The sequence below is a fragment of the Corvus hawaiiensis genome, chromosome 28 (genome assembly GCF_020740725.1).
Source record: "Corvus hawaiiensis isolate bCorHaw1 chromosome 28, bCorHaw1.pri.cur, whole genome shotgun sequence".
NCBI classification, from domain to species: domain Eukaryota; kingdom Metazoa; phylum Chordata; class Aves; order Passeriformes; family Corvidae; genus Corvus; species Corvus hawaiiensis.
The window spans coordinates 6,178,588-6,197,931 of NC_063240.1; the positions used below are offsets into that span (position 1 = coordinate 6,178,588).

Consider the following 19,344-nt stretch of genomic DNA (forward strand, 5'->3'; position numbering starts at 1 on the left):
CTCCTCGCGTTGCTATTGGCGGTCTCCATGGAGACGGCGGCTCCCGGCAGCCCCTGCGGCGCGGGCGCTTCTGGGGACGTGTCTGAGGGCGATGGCGGCCGGGGCGGGCGCGGCGCCGCCCGGGGAGGTGGACGAGCTGTTCGACCTCAGGAACAGCTTCTACATCGGCGCCTACCAGGCCGCCATCAACGAGGCGCAGCGGGCCAAGGTCGGGCACGGCGGGCGGCGCTGAGGGGCCGCTGCCCGGGGCCCACCGCAGGGACACTAAAGGCGCAGGGTTGGGGCTCCCTGAGGGTGTTGGTGGCCCCGGGAGTGTTTGTGTGGGGCTCGCCCGGGGGTTTGTTGTGGATGTCTGAAGCCCTCAGAGGTTCTTGTTTCCTCCCTCCCTTCAGCCGTCCAGCCCCGAGAAGGAGGTGGAGAGGGACGTGTTCCTGTTCCGAGCCTACATCGCCCAGGTGAGGCTGACTGGGGTTTCATAGGAACTGTGGAATTGTTTGGGCTGGGAGGACCTTCAAACCAACCTTCCACTGTCGCCAAGCCCCGTCCAGCCCGGCCTTGGGCACATCCAGGGGCAGCCACGGCTGCTCTGGGAATTCCCTCCCAGTATCCCATCCATCCCCGCCCTCTAGGAAGCCCTTCCCTGTGTCCTGATCCCCCTGAGTTCTGCTCCAACTGCAGCCTGCCTTTCCTGCCTTTCCTAGAGGAAATACGGGGTGGTCCTGGACGAGATCAAGGGCAGCGCCAGCGCGGAGCTGCAGGCAGTGAGGATGTTCGCAGAGTTCCTGTCCAGTGAGAGCCAGAGGTGAGGGCTGCTCCTCCCCTCTCCCCACGGGGGACAATCTGCAGAGTTGTGGGGTTTGTGGTGGTGCAGTGAGTGTGGAAAAGGCAGAATTCCACAGAATCCCAGAGCTGTGGGACTCTGTGACTTGGAGGGGGTTTAAGGATTATCCAAACCTCCCACCAGCTCCAAGTCTCATCCAGCCAGGCCTTGGACCCTGCCAGGGGCAGCCTCAGCCTCTCCCATCGTTGTCCCTCATCCAGCCAGCCCCAGATTCCCTCTCTCCCTGCCCACAGGGATGCAATTGTGGCAGATCTGGACAAGAAGATGGCCAAGAGCGTGGATGTGGCCAACAGCACCTTCCTGCTGATGGCAGCTTCCATCTACTTCCACGAGCAGAATGCTGACGCTGCCCTGCGCAGCCTGCACCAGGGCGAGAGCCTGGAATGGTGAGGGAATTCCCAGCTGGGACCAGGGCCGTGCTCCTCTCCACAGCCTGAGGGGCTGCCTGAGCCTTGGCAGCACCCAGAGGCTCCTCAGAGGTTTTGCTTTCGAGGCACTCGGGGATTTGGGGCTTTTCCTGCAGCTCCAGGGTTCTGGTTCCCGAGGGGGATGGGAGAGCCTGGTATTGATCCGGGTGGGCTCCGTGCCAGGGAGGGAGCTGGCAGCGCTGCAGCTCTGGGAGTCGGAGTGGTTGGGGCTGGGAGGGGCCTTCAGGGTCATCCCAGGGTGCTCCAAGCCCTGTCCAGCCTTTCCTTGGACACTCCCAGGGGTGGGAATTCTCTGGGAATCTGTGCCTGAGCTGGATCAGTCCCTCTTTCGTTGTCCTTGCAGCTTGGCCATGATGATCCAGATCCTCCTGAAGCTCGACAGGCTCGACCTGGCCAGGTGGGATTTCCCTTTCCCTTCTCCTTCTCCTGGTGTTTGTGTGGGGAGAGCCTGGAAAAGGGAACACCCAGCACCTTCTGTGCTGCAGAATTGTGCTTTGAAAGGCACAAAGCCCTGGAGGTGACAGAGCTGGAGCTCGAGGTTTGATCTCCCCTCCAGAAGGACGTGTTTGGAATCTCTCTCCTGCATGTGAGAATCAAACCAGCCCTCTCCTGGTGAAATATTTGCTGTTTGTCACATTCCCAGCATGGAAAACTCGAGAGGAGAACCCCCAAGGTTTTGGGTTTTGTGTTGAAACCACCTTTCCTTTGTGATTCCTGCAGGAAGGAGCTGAAGAAAATGCAGGAGCAGGATGAGGACGCGACCCTGACCCAGCTGGCCACAGCCTGGGTGAACCTGGCCATGGTGGGTACCTCCCTGCTCCCAGGAAGCAGCCAAAACACACTCAAATATTCCCAAAACATTCCCGAGGAGGTTGGGGAGCTGCTCTGCTGCCCCAATCCAGACTCCAAGACAAGAAATATCCCAAAAGATGTTTGGGAATGAGGCAAAACCACTCGGTTTGGGAGTGCAGGGGGCTGAAAAAACTCCTAAAATTCCACGGAATCCAGGCTTCCCCAGCCTGTTGTTCCATGAAAACAACTTCTGGCACTTGGCTTTGTTACAAAATCTCTCCGTGCCTTTACTGGGTTTCCTGAGAATCTGAACTTTCCCCTCTGAGTGGAGACCCCACCTCTTGGAGAACCTTCCTGCATCCAGAGCCTTTGGAGAGCCCAGGTGTCCATCTCTGTGTTTAATCCCCACCCCCCTCATTTTCCACCTCCTTTACGGCACCAAACACCCAAATTGCTTCTTTTGAAGTGGATTTTTCCTTCTGAAGCCAAAGCTGCCTCCTTTGGTCCCTTGAGTGGTGCTGAATTTGGACCATTTTTTGCATTTCTTTGCTCTGGGTTCTTCCTGAGCCGCCGGAATCCCGCGGATCCCAACCCCGGCAGCGTCACCCACAACAATCCCACCGTTCCCCCAAAGGCTTCACACACCCCACAGAGGAGCTTTGATGGGGAATGAGGATCCCCAGCAGCAGGCAATGACCCTGTGCATGTTCCTCCTGCTTTTCCAGGGCGGGGAGAAGCTCCAGGATGCCTTTTACATCTTCCAGGAGCTGGCAGACAAATACTCCTCCACGCTGCTGCTGCTGAACGGCCAAGCCGCCTGCTGCATGGCCCAGGGCAAGTGGGACGACGCCGAGGGAGTGCTCCAGGAGGCTCTGGACAAGGTGCAGCCTGCACTTCCCAGAGCTGCCCAGCACAGGGAGGGTTTTTCCTGCTGAAATCCGGGTTTATAGATCACTCTGGCTGAGGGCAGGGCTGTCCTTGGGGTTCCGGAGGGTTTTGGGTTGGGAGGGGTTTAAGGATGATTTTATCTCCACAATCCCAGCTTGGCTCCAAGGTGGCTTGGGATACTTCCAGGGATGGGGCAGCCATGGATTCTCTGGGAATTCCATCCCAGGGAAGCGTCTCTTCCCAAAATCCACCCTCTGGAAGCCACTCCCTGTGTCCTGGGCCTCTCTTATCTCTCTGATAACGCCCCGAGTCCTTCCCTGCCTGTTCCTGCAGAGCTGGCCTGGGTTTTCCTGGGATAATCCAGCACTTTTTGTTTTCCAGGACAGCAGCCACCCTGAGACCCTGCTGAACCTCGTGGTCCTGTCCCAGCACTTGGGCAAACCCCCAGAGGTGAGGTTGGATTTGTTGGATTGGGTGTTCCCTGGGCGGTTTGGAATTCTGGGTGTCCCCAGCAGGATTTGGGGATTCATGGGATCATCGTGGGAGTGGGGAGCTCCCAGCTGCAGGGAAGTGGTGGTGGTACCTGGAGTGGTGGGAATTGTCCCTGCCCATGGAATTAGATGATCCTTAAGGTCCTTCCAACCCAAACCATTCCATAATTCCAGGTTCTTGAGGGAAAAGGGCAGAAAAACCATTTTGGGTTCTAAATTCAGCTCCTCCTGATTTTTTTTTTTTAACTTGAAACCACCACTGAAAATTTATTTTTATTCCTTATTTCCAGTGTGTGTGCACAGATCCCACTGGTTTGAACTGGGACACAGAGAAAATCGGGATTTTAGGGTGTAAAAAAAACCACACTGGGGTGGGATTTGTTTCACTCTGTCAGCCCAAAATTTCAATTTCTCGTCCCCCCAGGTCACCAATCGTTACCTGTCGCAGCTGAAGGATGCTCACAAAAACCACCCCTTCATCAAGGAGTACCAGGCCAAGGTAGGGAAGGGAAGGGAATAGAAACAATAACAGAAATAAAGAAAATAAATTGAATTTCTCCACGTCCTGACGGGTTCTTTACAAACACCTTCTGAGGGGGCAGCTCCATCTCATTCACTTTTTCCAGCTCTTTTGGGAATCCCAGACCTGGAAGAAAAGCTCTGAGATGCAGATTCTTAATCCAGGTGGAAATTTGTGCTCCAACAGGAAAAAAGCCAGGAGAGGGAATTTGGGGAGAGGGGAAGGGGAGGGGAGAGCAGCAAAATGGGAAAAAACCCTAGGGATGCATGGGATGATGTTGCTGGAATTCCTTCAGCTTTAGGGAGCTGGTAGTGGTGTGTTCAGCTAGAGGAGAGTTAATAAATGTAAATTTGGGGATAAGTGATCGATAATAATTAATTAATAATTAATTTAATACATTTTTGGTTGGCTGTGGTTGCAGGAGAACGACTTTGACCGCCTGGCCCTGCAATATGCACCCAGTGCCTGAGCTGGGCTGGGACAGCCCTGGGACAGCCCTGGGACAGCCCTTCCAGCTGGGATTGACGTAGGAATTCCCTCTGGGACACGGAAAATCCCCCCTGGAACTCCAAAAATTCCCTCTGGAACTCAGAAAATCCCCCCTGGAACACGAAAAATCCCCTCTGCACCCCAGCAGCTGTGGGAACACCCGAATTTGGGGGATGGAAGCCCCACCTGAGCCCTGAACTCTGCTTAAAGGACACTGCAGATCCAGATCCATTCCTAATAAAGCCTTTCCTGGATCTCTGTGGGCTTGGATTTCTGGGATTCCAGCCCTGAGCCCGGGGGGATCGCAGTGGGAGAGTGGGAAGATGAATTTCCAGCATCTCCATAGATCAGTCCCCAGTTCTGCACCATCTCAGCCCATCAGGAGCCGGGAGAAGGATCCTGGGCTCAGATCCCAGAGAGGGAAAATCCCCAAATGAAAAGAATCCTCCTGTAAGAGGCTCAGGCTGAGGCTCAGGCAGTGAAGCAGAGCCAGGAGTGTCCTGCAGCGTCCTTGACACCAATCCCTGCCGGGAATGTCGAGGTCGAGCCTGGATTCGTGGGAATTCTTGTGACCGTGGAGCCCTCCCTGACCCCGAATTCTGGGATTATCTTTGGAATTCTCCCTCGGGCAGGGGGAGCAGGGGGCTGTGCTCTGGCACCGTGTCCCAGGGGGGTTCCTGGGTGCCCCCCTGGCCGTGCTGGCACTGAAAGGGCCCTTTGTGCCCAGCTTGGCTCCTTCCAGGCCGGGCTTTTTCAGGGGGATGAATGTTCCCTTTGTGGAGCTGTCTGAGGGAGCCTGAAAGGGTCCTGTGTGCTCGGGGCAGCCCTGCCCCACTCCAGGGCCCTGATAAATTGACTGCAGAATGTAAACAGTCAGAGCAAGTGGCAGAGCAGAGCCAGCAGGGGCTGGGAGACACCGGGGGGACACGGGGGCACCTCCAGAGCAACGAGTTTATGTTTCAGTTTGTGTTTCCTCCCTGCTGCCCCAGAGAAATTGGGGGTTGCAGACAACCTGAGGGACTCCAAATGAGGTTAAACTCGGTTTTATTTGGGGATTTTCCTTTCCCTGGCAGCTCCAGGGGTGCCTGGGATGAGGATGATGATGGAGCTCAGTGAGGTCTTTTCATCAGGGGTGACCTTTGGGAGGGAGTTCGATTTTCACAGGTGGATTTCATTATCCCAGACTCATCTTGAAGGTGACTTTCATGATTCCAAACCCTTAAACTGCAACAGGTGCCCAAAACTGAGCTGTGGGGGGAGATTGGACACACCTGGAAACTCCCGAGGAGCTTGGGGAGGGCCAGAGCTGCTCCGAGGTTTGTGCTGAGAGGGAGGGAAAAAATACCTGGAGAAACAATTTCCTTGGCTTATCAAATGAGTGAAACGCTGACAGGAGAAGGCTCAGGTAGGGATTTTGAACGTGCAGCTCCGTGCTCTTGAACCCGCCCCGAAGTAGCACCTGAATCCCCTAAACTGGCAGCTGAGCCCCCCAAATTTGCCCTTGAACCTCCTAAATTGGCACCCGAGACCCCAAAGCGGCAGCTCCGTGTTGCCCCATAATTGTGCCCAGCGCCTTCCAGCCCCGAGGGTTCCCCAGGGCAGTCACAGGAATTTCCCCACCGTTCCATCACCCCCGGCACCGAAATTTGGGGTTTTCCTCGCCCTTCCCCTCTCCAGCGCCTTCCCACCGCGTTGGTTTCGCTTTCTTTCCGCTCCCCGCGTCCCTCCCGAGCCGCTGCCCCCTCCGGGAGCCCCGGCCGAGCCCGAGGGGGGCCGGGCCGTGCCGGGGGGCGGCTCCTACCCCGGTACCGGCGCGGGGGGAGCGCGGTGCCCGCCCCGCCGGAGCCTGCGCGGGGCCGCGGCCGTGGCAGCTCCGCGATGCCGCCTCCGGAGCCCATGCCCGGCTACGGGGAGCTGCTCCGCCGGGGCTACGGCAGCCTGGCCGCGGCCGCCCGGGGCTGCGGGGACTGCGGCTGGGAGCTGGCGCGCCGCACCTGGGCCGAGAACGCGCACCTGGGCTGGGCGGAGGTGCTGCTGTGCGGGCTCTGCGCGCTGGGCTGGACCGCGCTGCGCCGCGCCTGCTCCCGCCGCCTCTTTCGGGTCAGTGCCGGGCACCGGGAGGGCGATGGGACGGGGACGGGATGGGGATGGAAGCGGGGGGTGCGCGGAGGGCAGCGCCCGCCCCCGGCCGCGGGGTTGGGGATGGGGGGGATGCGCGTTTTCCGTGCTTTAGGGGGTGAGGGATGCGCCCCAATTCCCCTCCCGGCGCTGCAGCATCCCGAGGGACCGGGAGAGCCCCCCCCGCCCGCCGCCGCCTTCCGCCCCCTCCCCCCGCCGCCTTTCCATCGCTGCATCCCCGCAAGGTTGAGGGTTTTTTCTTCCAGGTTATTCCCAGGTTGTTCCGTGTCTTCCTCCGGAGCAGCATCCCGGAGGATGGAGCATCCCGGTGCACCGGGAGAGCCCCCCCTGCTCCATTTCCCCCCGCCCCATCCCCCCCTGGATCCATCTCTGCATCCCCGCAGGGTTGAGGGTTTTTTTCCTCCCGGTTATTCCCGGTTTATTCCCAGGTTGTTCCGTGGTTCCGTGCCTTTCCCGTGCCCGGGGGCTGCATCCTGTAGGATTTGAGCATCGGCAGAGCCCCCCCTGCTCCTTTCCCCCTTATTTCCCCCCCACGTTTCCATCCCCGCAAGGTTGAGGTGATTTCTTCCTGGTTCTTCCCGGGTTATTCCGTGCCTTTCCCGGGGCTGCATCCCGAAGGATTTGAGCATCCCGGTGCGCCGGGAGAGCCCCCCCTGCTCCTTCCCCCCCTCCCGTTCCCATCCCCGCATCCCCACAAGGCTGAGGTTGTTCCTTCCCGGTTATTCCCGGCTTGTCCCTTGCCCGGGGGAAGGAGCGGGGTCACATCCCCGCGTGTCCCCCCGCGGTTTTGGGGCGGCGGAGCGATGGCGCGGGGCCGCTGGCTCGGTGCTGCAGTGCCGGCCTGACCTTCCCGGGGCGCGGGGATGCAGCGATGCTCCCGCCCGGCCCCGCAGCCCCCGGAGGGGCTCGCTGGCCGCTGTCCCCCGCTCCTGTCACCGCCCGGCTGGGGGACAGGCCGAGCAGGGGGTCCCCGGGCGGGGAGAGCGGCTCTGGCTCGTTCGCGGCCGTGCAGGAGAGCGGAGCTCCCCTCCCTGCGCCGTGGCTCCGTCCCTGTTTCCTCGAGAGATGCTGCAGGCTCTGCCCCGGCCTCCAGAGGACTTTAAGGGCAGAACTGCCGGAAATCTGGAGGATTTTGGGGTCAGGGGACAGCCCCGAGCTGGCGGGGACACCCTTTTGTCACCTCGCTGTGCCAGCGGGCCTTGGGGAGCTCCCGGAGCTGCTGGGACAGGCCTCGTTCCTCATTCCCCGGCTGAGCTGGATCCTCATGGATCAGGCAGCTCCCTGTGTCCCTGTGGGAGCCGCTGCTCCCCCTGCCCTAAAGGGGCTCCTCCTTTGCTTAATTGGGGTGCAAAGTCCAGCCCGAGCCCCCCAGACCCGTTTAGAGCTGCTGAAGGGGCTGTGGGTGAGGAAAGTGTTGGGAATTTGTGCCAGACTGGATTTTCCCTCATTCCCTGCCCCATCTGGCTCTGATGGGCACCTGGCAGTGCTGGATTGAGGCCGGAGGGAGCCCCGGCTCTGCTGGAACAAACCGAAGCCGATTCCATTCGTGCTCCAGTTCCCCCTCGTGTGAGGCCCCCCCAGAGCGAGGGCTCAGCCCTGGGAGCCCACCCGGAGCTCTGGGAGGCTCCTGGCAGCTCCTGCGAGCGCCAGGGCGTCGTTCCCTGGGGAAATGGGTCACTCCTGTAACTGCAGAAGGGCGAGGGGGGCTGAGCAGGGCTGGTTCCTGGGGCTCCATCTGCGTGTGGCTGCTCCTGATGAGATGCTGAGCGCGGTTCCGGCGGCATCAGCTTTCCCCCGGCGGCAGGGAGGGACAGCTCTGTCTCTCCAGGCCTGCATTTTGAAAAGATTGGAAGCTTTTCCTTGCTGGAGCTGCTGTGGGAGAGGAGGGGAGTTGTGGCTTTTCCATAAAACCCATCAGGAGGTCGGTTTGGATCAGCTGGGATCTCGCAGCCCCTGGAAGGGCAGTGCTGGGCTGGGGTGGTTGAGGGGAGAAAAAGGAACTGTTTCACCCTGGGAACTTCTTCCCTGGTCAGGATTTTGCTTTTTGGGGCATCCTTCCTCATTCTGAGCCTCTCCCTGTGAGAACCGAGAGCTGCCGGGGATGGAAATGACTCCTCCGGGTGCCCAGCACGTCCCTCCCTGCTCAGGAACCATCAATCTCACGGTCCTCCCTCGGCAGCTGGGCAGGAAGCGCCTCTCACCACAAGAGCATCGACGCACCTCGCTCAGCTCCGGCCACGAGGGCTGCTCTGAGAAACCTCTGAAGGTGCTGGAGCCTCTTCCTGTGCTCTCTGTGGGGTCAGAGCTGGTGCCTTGGGCTCTCCCCCAGCTCTTATCCCACCAAATCCCTGCTCCAGCAGGTTCCCCAGCCAGGCTGGAGCAGCAGCAGAGGTGGTGCAGGTTCGGGAAGGGTTTGGGTTGGGTTTGAGTGGATTTTCCAGCAGTTTTGGTGCTGGTGGTTTTCTCCTTGTCCTTCTCAGAGCAAATTTTTGTCCTTTTGCTGCTTCTTCACAGAATCCTCAGTGCAAACACATCAAGGAGTTGTGTTGGAGTGGGAAAGATCCCAGTTAGGGCAGGAAATGTGGATTAAAAGGTAGGGAAAGACCATCAGAGTCAGCTGTGCTGGCATGTGGACATCCCTGTGGGATTTATCTGTCCTTTCCCAGGCCTTGCCCGAGCCTCTGCTCTTTGTCCCACTGGTTTCTGGGTGCTCTGCAGGAGCTCCCTGGGGTTGCAGACCAGCTCCAGAAATTCAGACCAAGTTCTAGGGAAGTGCTGCTAGCCCTGGAATCCTTGGATTTGCCCCCTTGGTGCCACGTTGGTGTCCGAGCTGTGCCCTTGGAGCCAGGACTTGGATTAAAAAGCAGCAACCTGAGCACATCTGTGTTAATTAAACCCCCTGGAGGGCACCTGAGCCTGGAAAAGGAGCGGGAAAAGCTGGGAGAAGCCCTTGGAGCTCTCTCCTTCCCCAGGCAGTGCCCTCGGGCAGGTAAATCCAGGAGAACCCTGGATTTAAGGCACAGCTGGAATTGCTGTGACCAGCCCCAGCCTCCAGCCCCCAACCCCGCCGAGCTGCTGGACTGGAAATCCCTGAAGGGAACTGGGAGTGAGTCCATGAAAATCGTCTGGGTGGGAAATCTGGGTCTGGGGGTGATCAGGTGTCCCCTCTGTCCCCAAGGCTTTGTGCTGCAGAGGGCGGAACTCTCCAGGTTTGGCCCAGACAGGAGCTGGGTTTTTGTCCCGGTGGTGCCCAGATTTGTAGGACATCCCAGTGTCCTCTGCAGGGAAAAGTGTTGGAAAATGTGCTCAGGGAAGCAGGGCTGGAGGGGGAGGGATTCCGAGCAGCCCCAGGGAGGATGTGGAAGCTGGAAATTAAGGATTCCTGGTGTCCCTTTCAGCGATTTAGGCAACTTTTCCTCACCCTGCAGCACGGCCAGGATTTATTTTTCCAGTCCCCAGCACTGGGATAGGGGAATGTCCCCAGAAGTGACCCCCAGCACAGTCTGGGAGCAGAGCACACCGAGCTGGGGGGAGGCTCTGCTGTTCCCTCCTTTGAACACAAACCCTGGAAGCTCCAGAGGGGAGGAAAGCCACAACAAAGGGCCCTTTCTTTCTTCCCCGGGGCCGTAGCAGCTCGGCGGGGGCTGCTCTGCTGTGTCAGCACGTGGGGCGTCCTCAGAACGTCTCCTGCTGCTCCTCTGCCCTCCAGGGACAAGAAATCAAGGGGAAAAAAAATAACATCGAGTCAATATTTTTGGTGGGAAAAGCGCTTTTTTCCACAGGTCTGTGCGGGAAGCGTCGTCCAGAGCTTGGCACGGGGCAGGGAAACTGAGGCACGGAGCTGCTGCAGGGATGGACAGAGGAGAGCTGGGGCTCTCCACCCCCTGCTCGGCTCCTTCCCCTCGGGGGTGGGGGATAATCACTGCCCCGGGGTCCCCAGGCTCGTTTGGGGTCAGAGATCAGGGACCTTTTACTGGATGTTCCTTTGTTTAAAGCTGCCAGAGGCAGGGTGGGGTGGGATACTGGGGAGGAATTCCTCCAGGATGGATTTCCCGTGCAAGCCGTGGCTGCCCCATCCCTGCGAGTGCCCCAGGCCAGGCTGGACGGGGCTTGGAGCACCCTGGGATGGTGGCAGGTGTTGATTTTAAGGTCCTTCCGAGCCATTCTGGGATCCATTGGGAGCCCCATCCCAGATCTGGGAGCAGTGTCCAGCCTGGGGACAGAGGGGACAGAGGGGACAGAGCCCCTCGGGGCTCTGGGAAGCCACACACGGAGCTCTGGATGTGTCCGGGCTGCTCCGCGGGCTCATCCCTCCCCTGTGCCCCAGGAAAAGCCGCGGTGGCACTGCCAGTTCCCGGGGATGCTCCGTGCCAGCCGCTCCTTTGTGTCCCTCGGGAACTCGCTGTGCCCGCAGCCAGCCCTGGCACCGCTGGGCTTCAGCCAGGCCCCGGCCCTGGGCGGGGGGGATCCAGCTCCTCTGGAGCAAACCTCGATTCACAGCCCCCGTGTCCCTGCCCGGCTGCTCCGTGTCCCGCTGCTGGAGCTGGGCTGGATTTAGGGATCCCTGGCTGTGGATTTAGGGATCCTCGACTATGGATTTAGGGATCCCTGGCTGCTCCCTGTCCCGCTGCTGGAGCTGGGGGTGGATTTAAGGATCCCTGGCAGTGCTGGAGGCTGGGAAAAGGGAGAGGAGCTACGTTTGCTCCTTGCCCCGGGTGTTTCCTGACCCTGTGGGCAGCCCCGGCTCCCGCTGGGTTTCTCTCCGCAGCTCCAAACCCCTCTCCCAGCTCCTTCCCCTCATCCTGCTGGGAATGCTGCGGGAACGGGCTCCTCCCCCGGGCCCATCGGTGCTCCCGGTGAATCGGAGGGTGCCCGTGGGGAGGAGGAGGAGGAGGGGGAGGAAGAGGAGGAGGTTGCCCTTTAAGCAGAGCCCCATTACATCACTCGCCAGGAGCCCTGGGCTCTTCCAGCCGGAGCCAGATCCCGGCTCCCGACGCAGCTCCGTCGCCCGTAGCAACAGGCATCTCTGCGCCGTTGCCATGGCAACGGCAGCCGGGTGATGGGAGGACATCCCCCACCCCCCTTCCCACCCCACAGGGCAGAGGTGGCTCCTGTGAACTGCTCCAGGGACATCCCTGTGTCCCCCCCGTGCCCCCCAGGCGCTGCTGGTCCCCTCCCATCCTTCCCTGAGCCAGCTCCCATTCCTGGAGTCCCTGGGACCAGGGAAGGGTTGGAACTGGAGGATCCCGGTGGTCCCTTCCACCCCAAACCCCTGTGGGGTGAGCGGGGATTTGAGGCCGAGCTCAGCATCCCAAATCCACTCCGGGATAAGGGAAGGTGTCCCTGCCCCATGGACCCCACAGATCCCGGTGGTCCCTTCCACCCCAAACCCCTGTGGGGTGAGCAGGGATTTGAGGCCGAGCTCAGCATCCCAAATCCACCCTCTGCAGGGAAAAAGGTTGGAAAATGTGCTCAGGGAAGCAGGGCTGGAGGGGAGGGATTCCAAGCAGCCCCAGGGAGGATGTGGAAGCTGGAAATTAAGGATTCCTGGTGTCCCTTTCAGCGATTTAGGCAACTTTTCCTCACCCTGCAGCACGGCCAGGATTTAATTTTCCAGTCCCCAGCTCTGGGATAGGGGAAGGTGTCCTTGCCCCGTGGACCCCACGGATCTCTGTGGGCCCCTCCACCCCAAACCCCTGTGGGGTGAGCAGGGATGTGAGGCCGAGCCCAGCATCCCAAAGCCCCGCTGGCACCGTGAGCTGTGCCCTGTCCCTGTCCCGTGGACATCCCAATAATTGATGCTTCCTGGGCTCAGGACTTTGTGTCTCTGCATTATTTATTCACCCTTCGAGCTTCCTCCTCTTTTTCCTCTCCGTGGCTCCCGTTGGAAAAGGCCTTGGCAGCGGCTCTGAACGTGGGACGTGTCGGGGCTTCCAGGGCTGGGAAATCCAGAGCTTTTGGGCTGGGATTGGAGCTCCTGGAAAAGGGGACCCAGCCAGAGGGGCCAAAACCCAGCGCAGCCACAGCTTGGGGACAGCTGGGGCCTTAATTTAGGAGCGAGGCTGCAGAAAGTGCTGACCCGGGGCAGGGTCCTGTTACTTTCCAGGCGTTTTGTTTTCACCTCCAGCTTATCTGCAGCCCTCAGGAGCTCCCAGGAGCTCCCAGAGGGGGGGCTTTGGGTGTTATCGGCGCTTCGGTTCCCTCAAACCCTTCCCTGTGCCCTCCCCTTCCCTGTGCTGTGTCCTGGGGGCTCCGGAGGGGCCCCTGGCACTGTCACTGCCCTGATGGGAAGCAGGAACGGAGCCTGGAATTGCTCAGCTGCCACCGAGGGAAAACCTCCCTGCCCGGAGCCTCTGGGAGCAGGGGTCACACACGGGGAAGGGCAGCATCCCCTGCAACGTTTATTCCCAAAAAACCTGAGGCTGTTCCATGCTGGCTCCGGTTATTCCCCAAAACCGAGGCTGCTCCATTGTTTTCCTGCAGTTCCCAGGCTGTCCCTGCCAGGTCTGGGGTGTCCCTGTCCCCCTCGGGAGCCAGGATGAGGAATTTTGTCCTGAGTTTGAGCTGCCCGTCCTCCCCACCCTGATTTTGGGCAGATCTGGGGGAGGTTTGGCCTCGTCTCCACAGTTCCCAGCAGGCAGGAGGGAGCTGCAAACAGCACAGGGGGAAATCCCCGGGGAATTGGGGCTGGGAAAGCCGCTGGGAGTGTGGGGAGGGGTGGCCCAGCACGAGGTGCTCGTCCTGCTCGGTCCCCAGTGCTGATGGCACTTGGTGGTAGTGTCAGCGTGCCCAGGGCTCTGCCGAGCCTTTCCCTGCCCATCCAGAGGCTTTTTCCCGGCAGCTGGCGGCGCCGCCGGCTCCCTCTGCCCGGGATAACGCGGTTGCAGCCTCCCCTCCGGGCTTTCCCTGGGCTTTATTTTTATTTTATCGGTTATTGGCTCTGCCCTGCCGGAGCCAGCTGCCCTGGGAATGCTCTCAGGATGTGGGAGGATGCTCCAGGCTCCTGCCTGGCTCCACTTCCACAGCTCCAGGCTGGGTGGGAGGATCTCCAACCTCCTGATTTCCCCTTCCCCAGCCTCTCTGGGCCTCATTCCTGCTGGAAAAATGGGGATCCTGAGCTTGGCTGGCACCACCAGAGCTCTTGGAATGCTGCTGATCCCCCCCTGGGGATGCTCCTTTCCCCCCTCTCCGATGATTTTCCTCCTTCTCCTCGCAGCCCTTCGGGGAATGGTGCAACCTGCAGCCCAAAGATGCTGCCAAGATGCCCGAGAGTGCCTGGAAGCTGCTTTTCTACTCCTTGTCCTGGTCCTACGGCGCCTACCTGCTCTTCTGCACCGACTACCCCTTCTTCCACGACCCCCCCTCGGTCTTTTATGGTACAGTGGGAACCAGGGAGGGGTTGGGATGTTCAAGGGGACGGGAGTTGGGATGGGAAGAGCAGCAGACAACCCCTAAATTCCCATTTCTTACGACACTGTGAGTGCAGAAAGGGCACAAGGAGGTGTCTGAGCATTTCTTTCAGTCGCTTGGTGACTGCTGGAGGGGTTGAGTGGATGAATCAGGAGAGAATTAAATAATGGAATGGGTTGGGTGGGAAAGGATCCTAAAGATCATCTCACAGCCATGGGCAGGGGCAGCAAATCGGGGCTTAAAAATCACCTCATTCAAATTTGCTGTGCCAAATCAGGGTTTTAAAATCACCTCATTCCCACCCCCTGGGCTAAATCAGGGCTTTAAAATCACCTCATTCCCACCCCCTGGGCTAAATCAGGGCTTTAAAATCACCTCATTCCCACCCCCTGCCATGGGCAGGGTCACAAAATCAAAATCAAGGCTTTCCCCTAGGTCTAGGATAGGGTTTGATGCCAGAGGCAGAGTTTGGGAACAGCTGGATCCCCACCCACCCTCCACCTCTGTGCTGTCCTGGGAGGGACCTGGACCCCCTGAGCCCCACTGTGGCCCCCTGATCTGGTCTGAGTGGTGTCCCTGTGCCCCCCCCAGACTGGAAGCAGGGCATGGAGGTGCCCACGGACATCGCCATTGCCTACCTGCTGCAGTGCAGCTTCTACGGGCACTCGCTGTACGCCACCGCCTACATGGACACGTGGCGCAAGGACTCGGTGGTGATGCTGCTGCACCACGTCGTCACCCTGACCCTCATCGCCTCCTCCTACGCCTTCAGGTGAGCCCTGAGCCCAGCCCGGCCGCAGAATCCCACGGGAATCCCATGGGAATCTCCTGGGCGCGGAGCGGGGTGGGCTCAGCGTGGGTTCTCCACGCTCCCGAGCCCTTGGATGTGCAGCTGGATCACGCAGGGGATGACAGACCGGGGGTGCTGGGAGCCAACATCAACACTCCCCTCTCTCTCTGATCCTGTTTTCCTGCCCTTTTTTTCCTGCTCTTTTTTCTTCCCCCTTTTCCCGCCCTTTTTTTCCCGCTCTTTTTTCCTTGTCCTTTTTTCCCCCCTTTTCCTGCCCTTTTTTTCCCCGCCTTTTTTTCCTCCTGGCCGTTTTTCTCCACCTTTTTTTTCCTGCCTTTTTCCCCCCCCCCGTTTTCCCTCCTTTGTCCTTCCTTCCCCCCTCATTTTTCCCATTTTCCCCCCTTTTTCCCGCAGGTACCACAACGTGGGCATCCTGGTGCTGTTCCTGCACGACGTCAATGACGTGCAGCTGGAGTTCACCAAGCTCAACGTGTACTTCAAGCACCGGGGCGGGGTCTACCACCGGCTCAACGATGTCATCTCCAACATCGGCTGCCTCACCTTCAGCGTCAGCTGGTGCGTCTGTGGCCCTCACCCCAATCCCGACCTCCTTCCCTGCCGGCTCTGTGGCACTCACCCCAATCCTGACCTTCTTCCCTGCTGGGTTTCTGTCCTAATCCCACTCCTGACCCTCCTCCCTGCTGAATTTGTGTCCCTGATCCCACTCCTGACCTTTCCTGCTGGATTTGTGTCCCTCATCCCACTCCGACCCTCCCTGCTGGATTTGTGTCCCTCATCCCACTCCTGACCCTCCTCCCTGCTGGATTTGTGTCCCTCATCCCACTCCTGACCCTCCTCCCTGCTGGATTTGTGTCCCTCATCCCACTCCGACCCTCCCTGCTGGATTTGTGTCCCTCATCCCACTCCCGACCCTCCTCCCTGCTGGATTTGTGTCCCTCATCCCACTCCCGACCCTCCTCCCTGCTGGATTTGTGTCCCTCATCCCACTCCGACCCTCCCTGCTGGATTTGTGTCCCTCATCCCACTCCCGACCCTCCTCCCTGCTGGATTTGTGTCCCTCATCCCACTCCCGACCCTCCTCCCTGCTGGATTTGTGTCCCTCATCCCACTCCTGACCCTCCTCCCTGCTGGATTTGTGTCCCTCATCCCACTCCGACCCTCCCTGCTGGATTTGTGTCCCTCATCCCACTCCCGACCCTCCTCCCTGCTGGGTTCATGTCTCTGATCCCACTCCCATGGGTTTGGCTCTCTGATCCCAATCCCAACCCTCCCTGCTGGATTTATCCCCCTGATCCCACTCCCCACCCTCCTCCCGGCTTTCGGAACCCCCCCAGCGCCTGCTTTGGGATGTTTTGTGCTGGGAAGGAGCCCTTTGAGGCGCGGTTTGTGCAGAGCTCCCCGCAGAGCCCGGCCCCATGCTGGGCTCGGAATCCCTCTGTAGTCCCCGGGCCGTCTGTCACCACCCGGCTGCTGTGAAATTGCGCTTCCAGTGTGACAAATGACCCCGGGCAGGGACGGAGGGAGGAGGAGGAGGAGCTGTTGCCTTTTTCCCACTCCCTGGGTTCAGCAGCAAGGAGCGCTTTTCCCGGCAGGAAAAGGGAGGTGGGGCTGTCCCAGATTCCAGCTGCCCCTGGGGCCGGGCAGGAGGAAAACAAAGGGATGGAGGGATGGATGGATGGAGGGATGGATGGGCCACAGCCTCAGTTTGGGGGGAAGTTTTGGTGAGGAATTGCGGGTGCAAGGACTGGGAAAAGCTTCCCAGAGGTTTTCCCACCCAGCTGGGAGGCCCCGCAGAGCCTCTGCACCAAACGTCTGGGATGTGCTGCTGTCCTGCCCTTTGCCAGGAGCAGGGATTGGGATGCCAGGGCAGCAGGAGGCTGTGCTGGCTCTGTCCCCTGCCAGGGAGACACTAAACCCCTGCTGTCCCTGTGCCCCGGCAGGTTCTGGTTCCGTCTCTACTGGTTCCCCCTGAAGGTGCTCTACGCCACCTGCCACTCCAGCCTCCAGTCCGTCCCCAACATCCCCTTCTACTTCTTCTTCAACGCCATGCTCCTCGTGCTCACCCTGATGAACATCTACTGGTTCCTGGTGGGTGATCCTGGTGGCCATCCCTGCCCAAACTGGGCTTGGGGACAGCAGGGAAATGTCCCCCTCACTGGGGTCCCCCCTGTCCTCGCTGCTCCGTCCCTGCTCTGCTGCTGCTGCTGGGATTGCAGGGATGGAGGAAGGTTTGCAGGGTTCAGGGCAGGAGGGAAGGCTGGGGGGTTCCCACTCTGGAATTCAGACTGTCTCACACCCCGGGGATCCGGAGGGAGGGATAACAGCAGCTGGAACTGGGGAGAGGTGTGAATGGCCTGGGAATGTTCCTTGCATCATTCCCCTAGGAAGGAAGGAAAGGAGGATGAGGAGGGATCCCATGGGGCAGGGCAGGGGAGCTGCTGATTCCATCATCCCCTGGGATGAAATCAGGAAGGGGAGGTGCAGGAATTCTGCTCTAAGGCACAAACCCCATCCTGGGGGGAGCTGCCCTGCCCGAACTGGGGCCGGGACAGCAGGAAAAGGTCCCCCCCAGCCTCGGGCCGGGCCTGAGGGTCTCTGTTCCCCCTGTCCCCCCCAGTTCATCGTGCTGTTCGTGGCCAAGGTGCTGCTGGGGCAGATGCAGGAGGTGAACGACCTCCGCGAGTATGACATGGAGGAGAGCAGGAATCCCAGGAAGAAGGAGGCTGGGATCCAACTGCCCGAGGCTCTGAAGGAAGGGTGCGTGGCCAGGGGGTGGCACACAGGGAATCCAGGCTGGTTTGGGTTGGAAAACCTTAAAGCACGTCCAGTTCCAGCCCTGGGACCCCTTCCACTATCCCAGGGTTTGGCCTGGGGCACTTCCAGGGATCCAGGGGCAGCCACATCTCTGGGAATTCCGTCCCAGTCCCTCCCCACCCTCACAGGGAGGAACTCCTTCCCAAAATCCCACCCAAATCCCCCTTTTCCAGTTTGAAGCCATTCCCTGTGTCCTGTCCCTCCACCCCTTGTCCCAAGTCCATCTCCAGCTCTCCTGGAGCCCCTTTAGGCTCTGAGGTTTCCCTGGAGCTTTCTCCCTGCTGGGGGTACCTTCCCATGCTGGATCCTGGGGGCAGATCTGTCCAACTGCCCAAATCTGGGGACAGGAGTGGCCTCAGCAGGGAAATGAGGGAGGGAATGTGGTGTGGACGCCAGGCTGACCATGGGCTCTTCTCCTCCCCAGGCTGCACCTCAAGAACGGCCTCGTGAAGGACAAGAGGTTGTGAGGGCGGCATGGCCGTGGCCAGGGCAGCTGCCAGGGCCTGGCACTGACCAGGACCCTGCTCTGGGACCCTGCAAAGGACAGGCCCAAGGAGAACTTCACCCCTGACCCCCTGCCAGCCCTGCCTGGGGCCGGGGAGGACACGCCACTGACAGGATTGTGCCCCTCGGGGCTGGGCTGTGCCCTGTCACCTGTCCCCTGGGCCTGGGGGCTCCCTGTGGCCCAGTCTGGCTGGGAGACTGGTGGTTTTGCTGGCCCAGGTAGGATTTGAGGCTGGCTTTGTGTCCCTGGTGTTGCTCCTGTCGTTCTCAGCCCCGCTCTGATTCCCCCTGGCTGGCACTGGACCCTCCCTCAGACCCTTCCCCAGCAGCTCCTGCAGGGTCCAGCTCCAAACTGGGCAGGGAAAGGTCCAGTCCTGCTCTGGGAAGGTGATGGAGGGACCCTCAGAGCGTCCCCTCAGGAGGGACCACTGTCACCTGCAGCTCCTGTGGGCAGCTCCCACCTCAGGAGCTTTATCCCAGCCCTCTGGAGGAGGCCCGGGAGGATTAATTTGCTTGAAAAGCCCGAGTAGGTCTTGGAGTGGCTTACGGAGTCTCACAGGGCCTCCTCCCTGAGCACCATCCCCTTGCTGAAGGAAGAACAGAGAATTCCTGCTCCCCATGTTGGTTTTCCAGGCAGCTCCAGCCCTGCAGGTTCCCAGGTCCCTGTCCTGGGGAGCTCTGTGGGTTTGGGGCCCTCAGACCCCGCTGTCCCCTCGCTGTCCCCTCCCAGGGCCAGGACCTGCAGCTCCCTCCCTGCTGGGGACAGCAGCCAGAGGAGGGAGGGGGATCCAGGGCATTAATTCCAGGTGTGAGAGGGTGGGAATTTGTGGGATTTTTCCATGTTTGGTCCTTCACGTTGCTTCCCCTCCAGGCTCGTTGTGTGTGAGCCAGGGAAAGGTCCCGAATGGGGCTGGTGGAAATGTCCCCAAGCTGTGGCAGGGCCTTGTCCCTCTCTGTGACTTTCAGGGTGTCAGAGGAGCATCCGAGTGCTGGAATTCCTTGCATTTCAGTGGGATTCAGGGCAGGAAGGGAATTGATAACCCAGGGTGGGTCAGAGCAGAACTGGGGTGACCTTGGAGGGATAAAACGGAGTTTTCCAGCTCTGGCTTAGAGCTGGGTGGCTGCAGCTGGTTTGGGGGGGGCTGTGACAGACGTGGTGGTGGCAGCTCTGCTGTGATGGCCAGGAGGGGACCGTGGGACCTGGGGGTGCCTGGCTG

At 60.1% G+C, this 19,344-nt stretch overlaps 2 protein-coding genes across 2 annotated transcripts; both read left to right on the forward strand.

The window, feature by feature from the left end:
• The first annotated feature begins 51 nt into the window (after window positions 1-51).
• COPE (COPI coat complex subunit epsilon) lies at window positions 52-4,703 on the forward strand. Its single transcript, XM_048287849.1, has 10 exons — window positions 52-208; window positions 393-455; window positions 702-802; window positions 1,075-1,227; window positions 1,613-1,666; window positions 1,990-2,071; window positions 2,787-2,942; window positions 3,331-3,399; window positions 3,865-3,939; window positions 4,382-4,703. The coding sequence occupies exons 1-10, from the start codon at window positions 92-94 to the stop codon at window positions 4,427-4,429; spliced, it is 918 nt and encodes a 305-aa protein (XP_048143806.1). The 5' UTR covers window positions 52-91; the 3' UTR covers window positions 4,430-4,703.
• Window positions 4,704-6,297: 1,594 nt separating this feature from the next.
• CERS1 (ceramide synthase 1) lies at window positions 6,298-19,335 on the forward strand. The gene is made up of 7 exons (XM_048287848.1): window positions 6,298-6,549; window positions 13,805-13,964; window positions 14,590-14,770; window positions 15,203-15,364; window positions 16,750-16,897; window positions 17,427-17,566; window positions 18,048-19,335. The coding sequence occupies exons 1-7, from the start codon at window positions 6,328-6,330 to the stop codon at window positions 18,088-18,090; spliced, it is 1,056 nt and encodes a 351-aa protein (XP_048143805.1). The 5' UTR covers window positions 6,298-6,327; the 3' UTR covers window positions 18,091-19,335.
• Window positions 19,336-19,344: the final 9 nt, after the last annotated feature.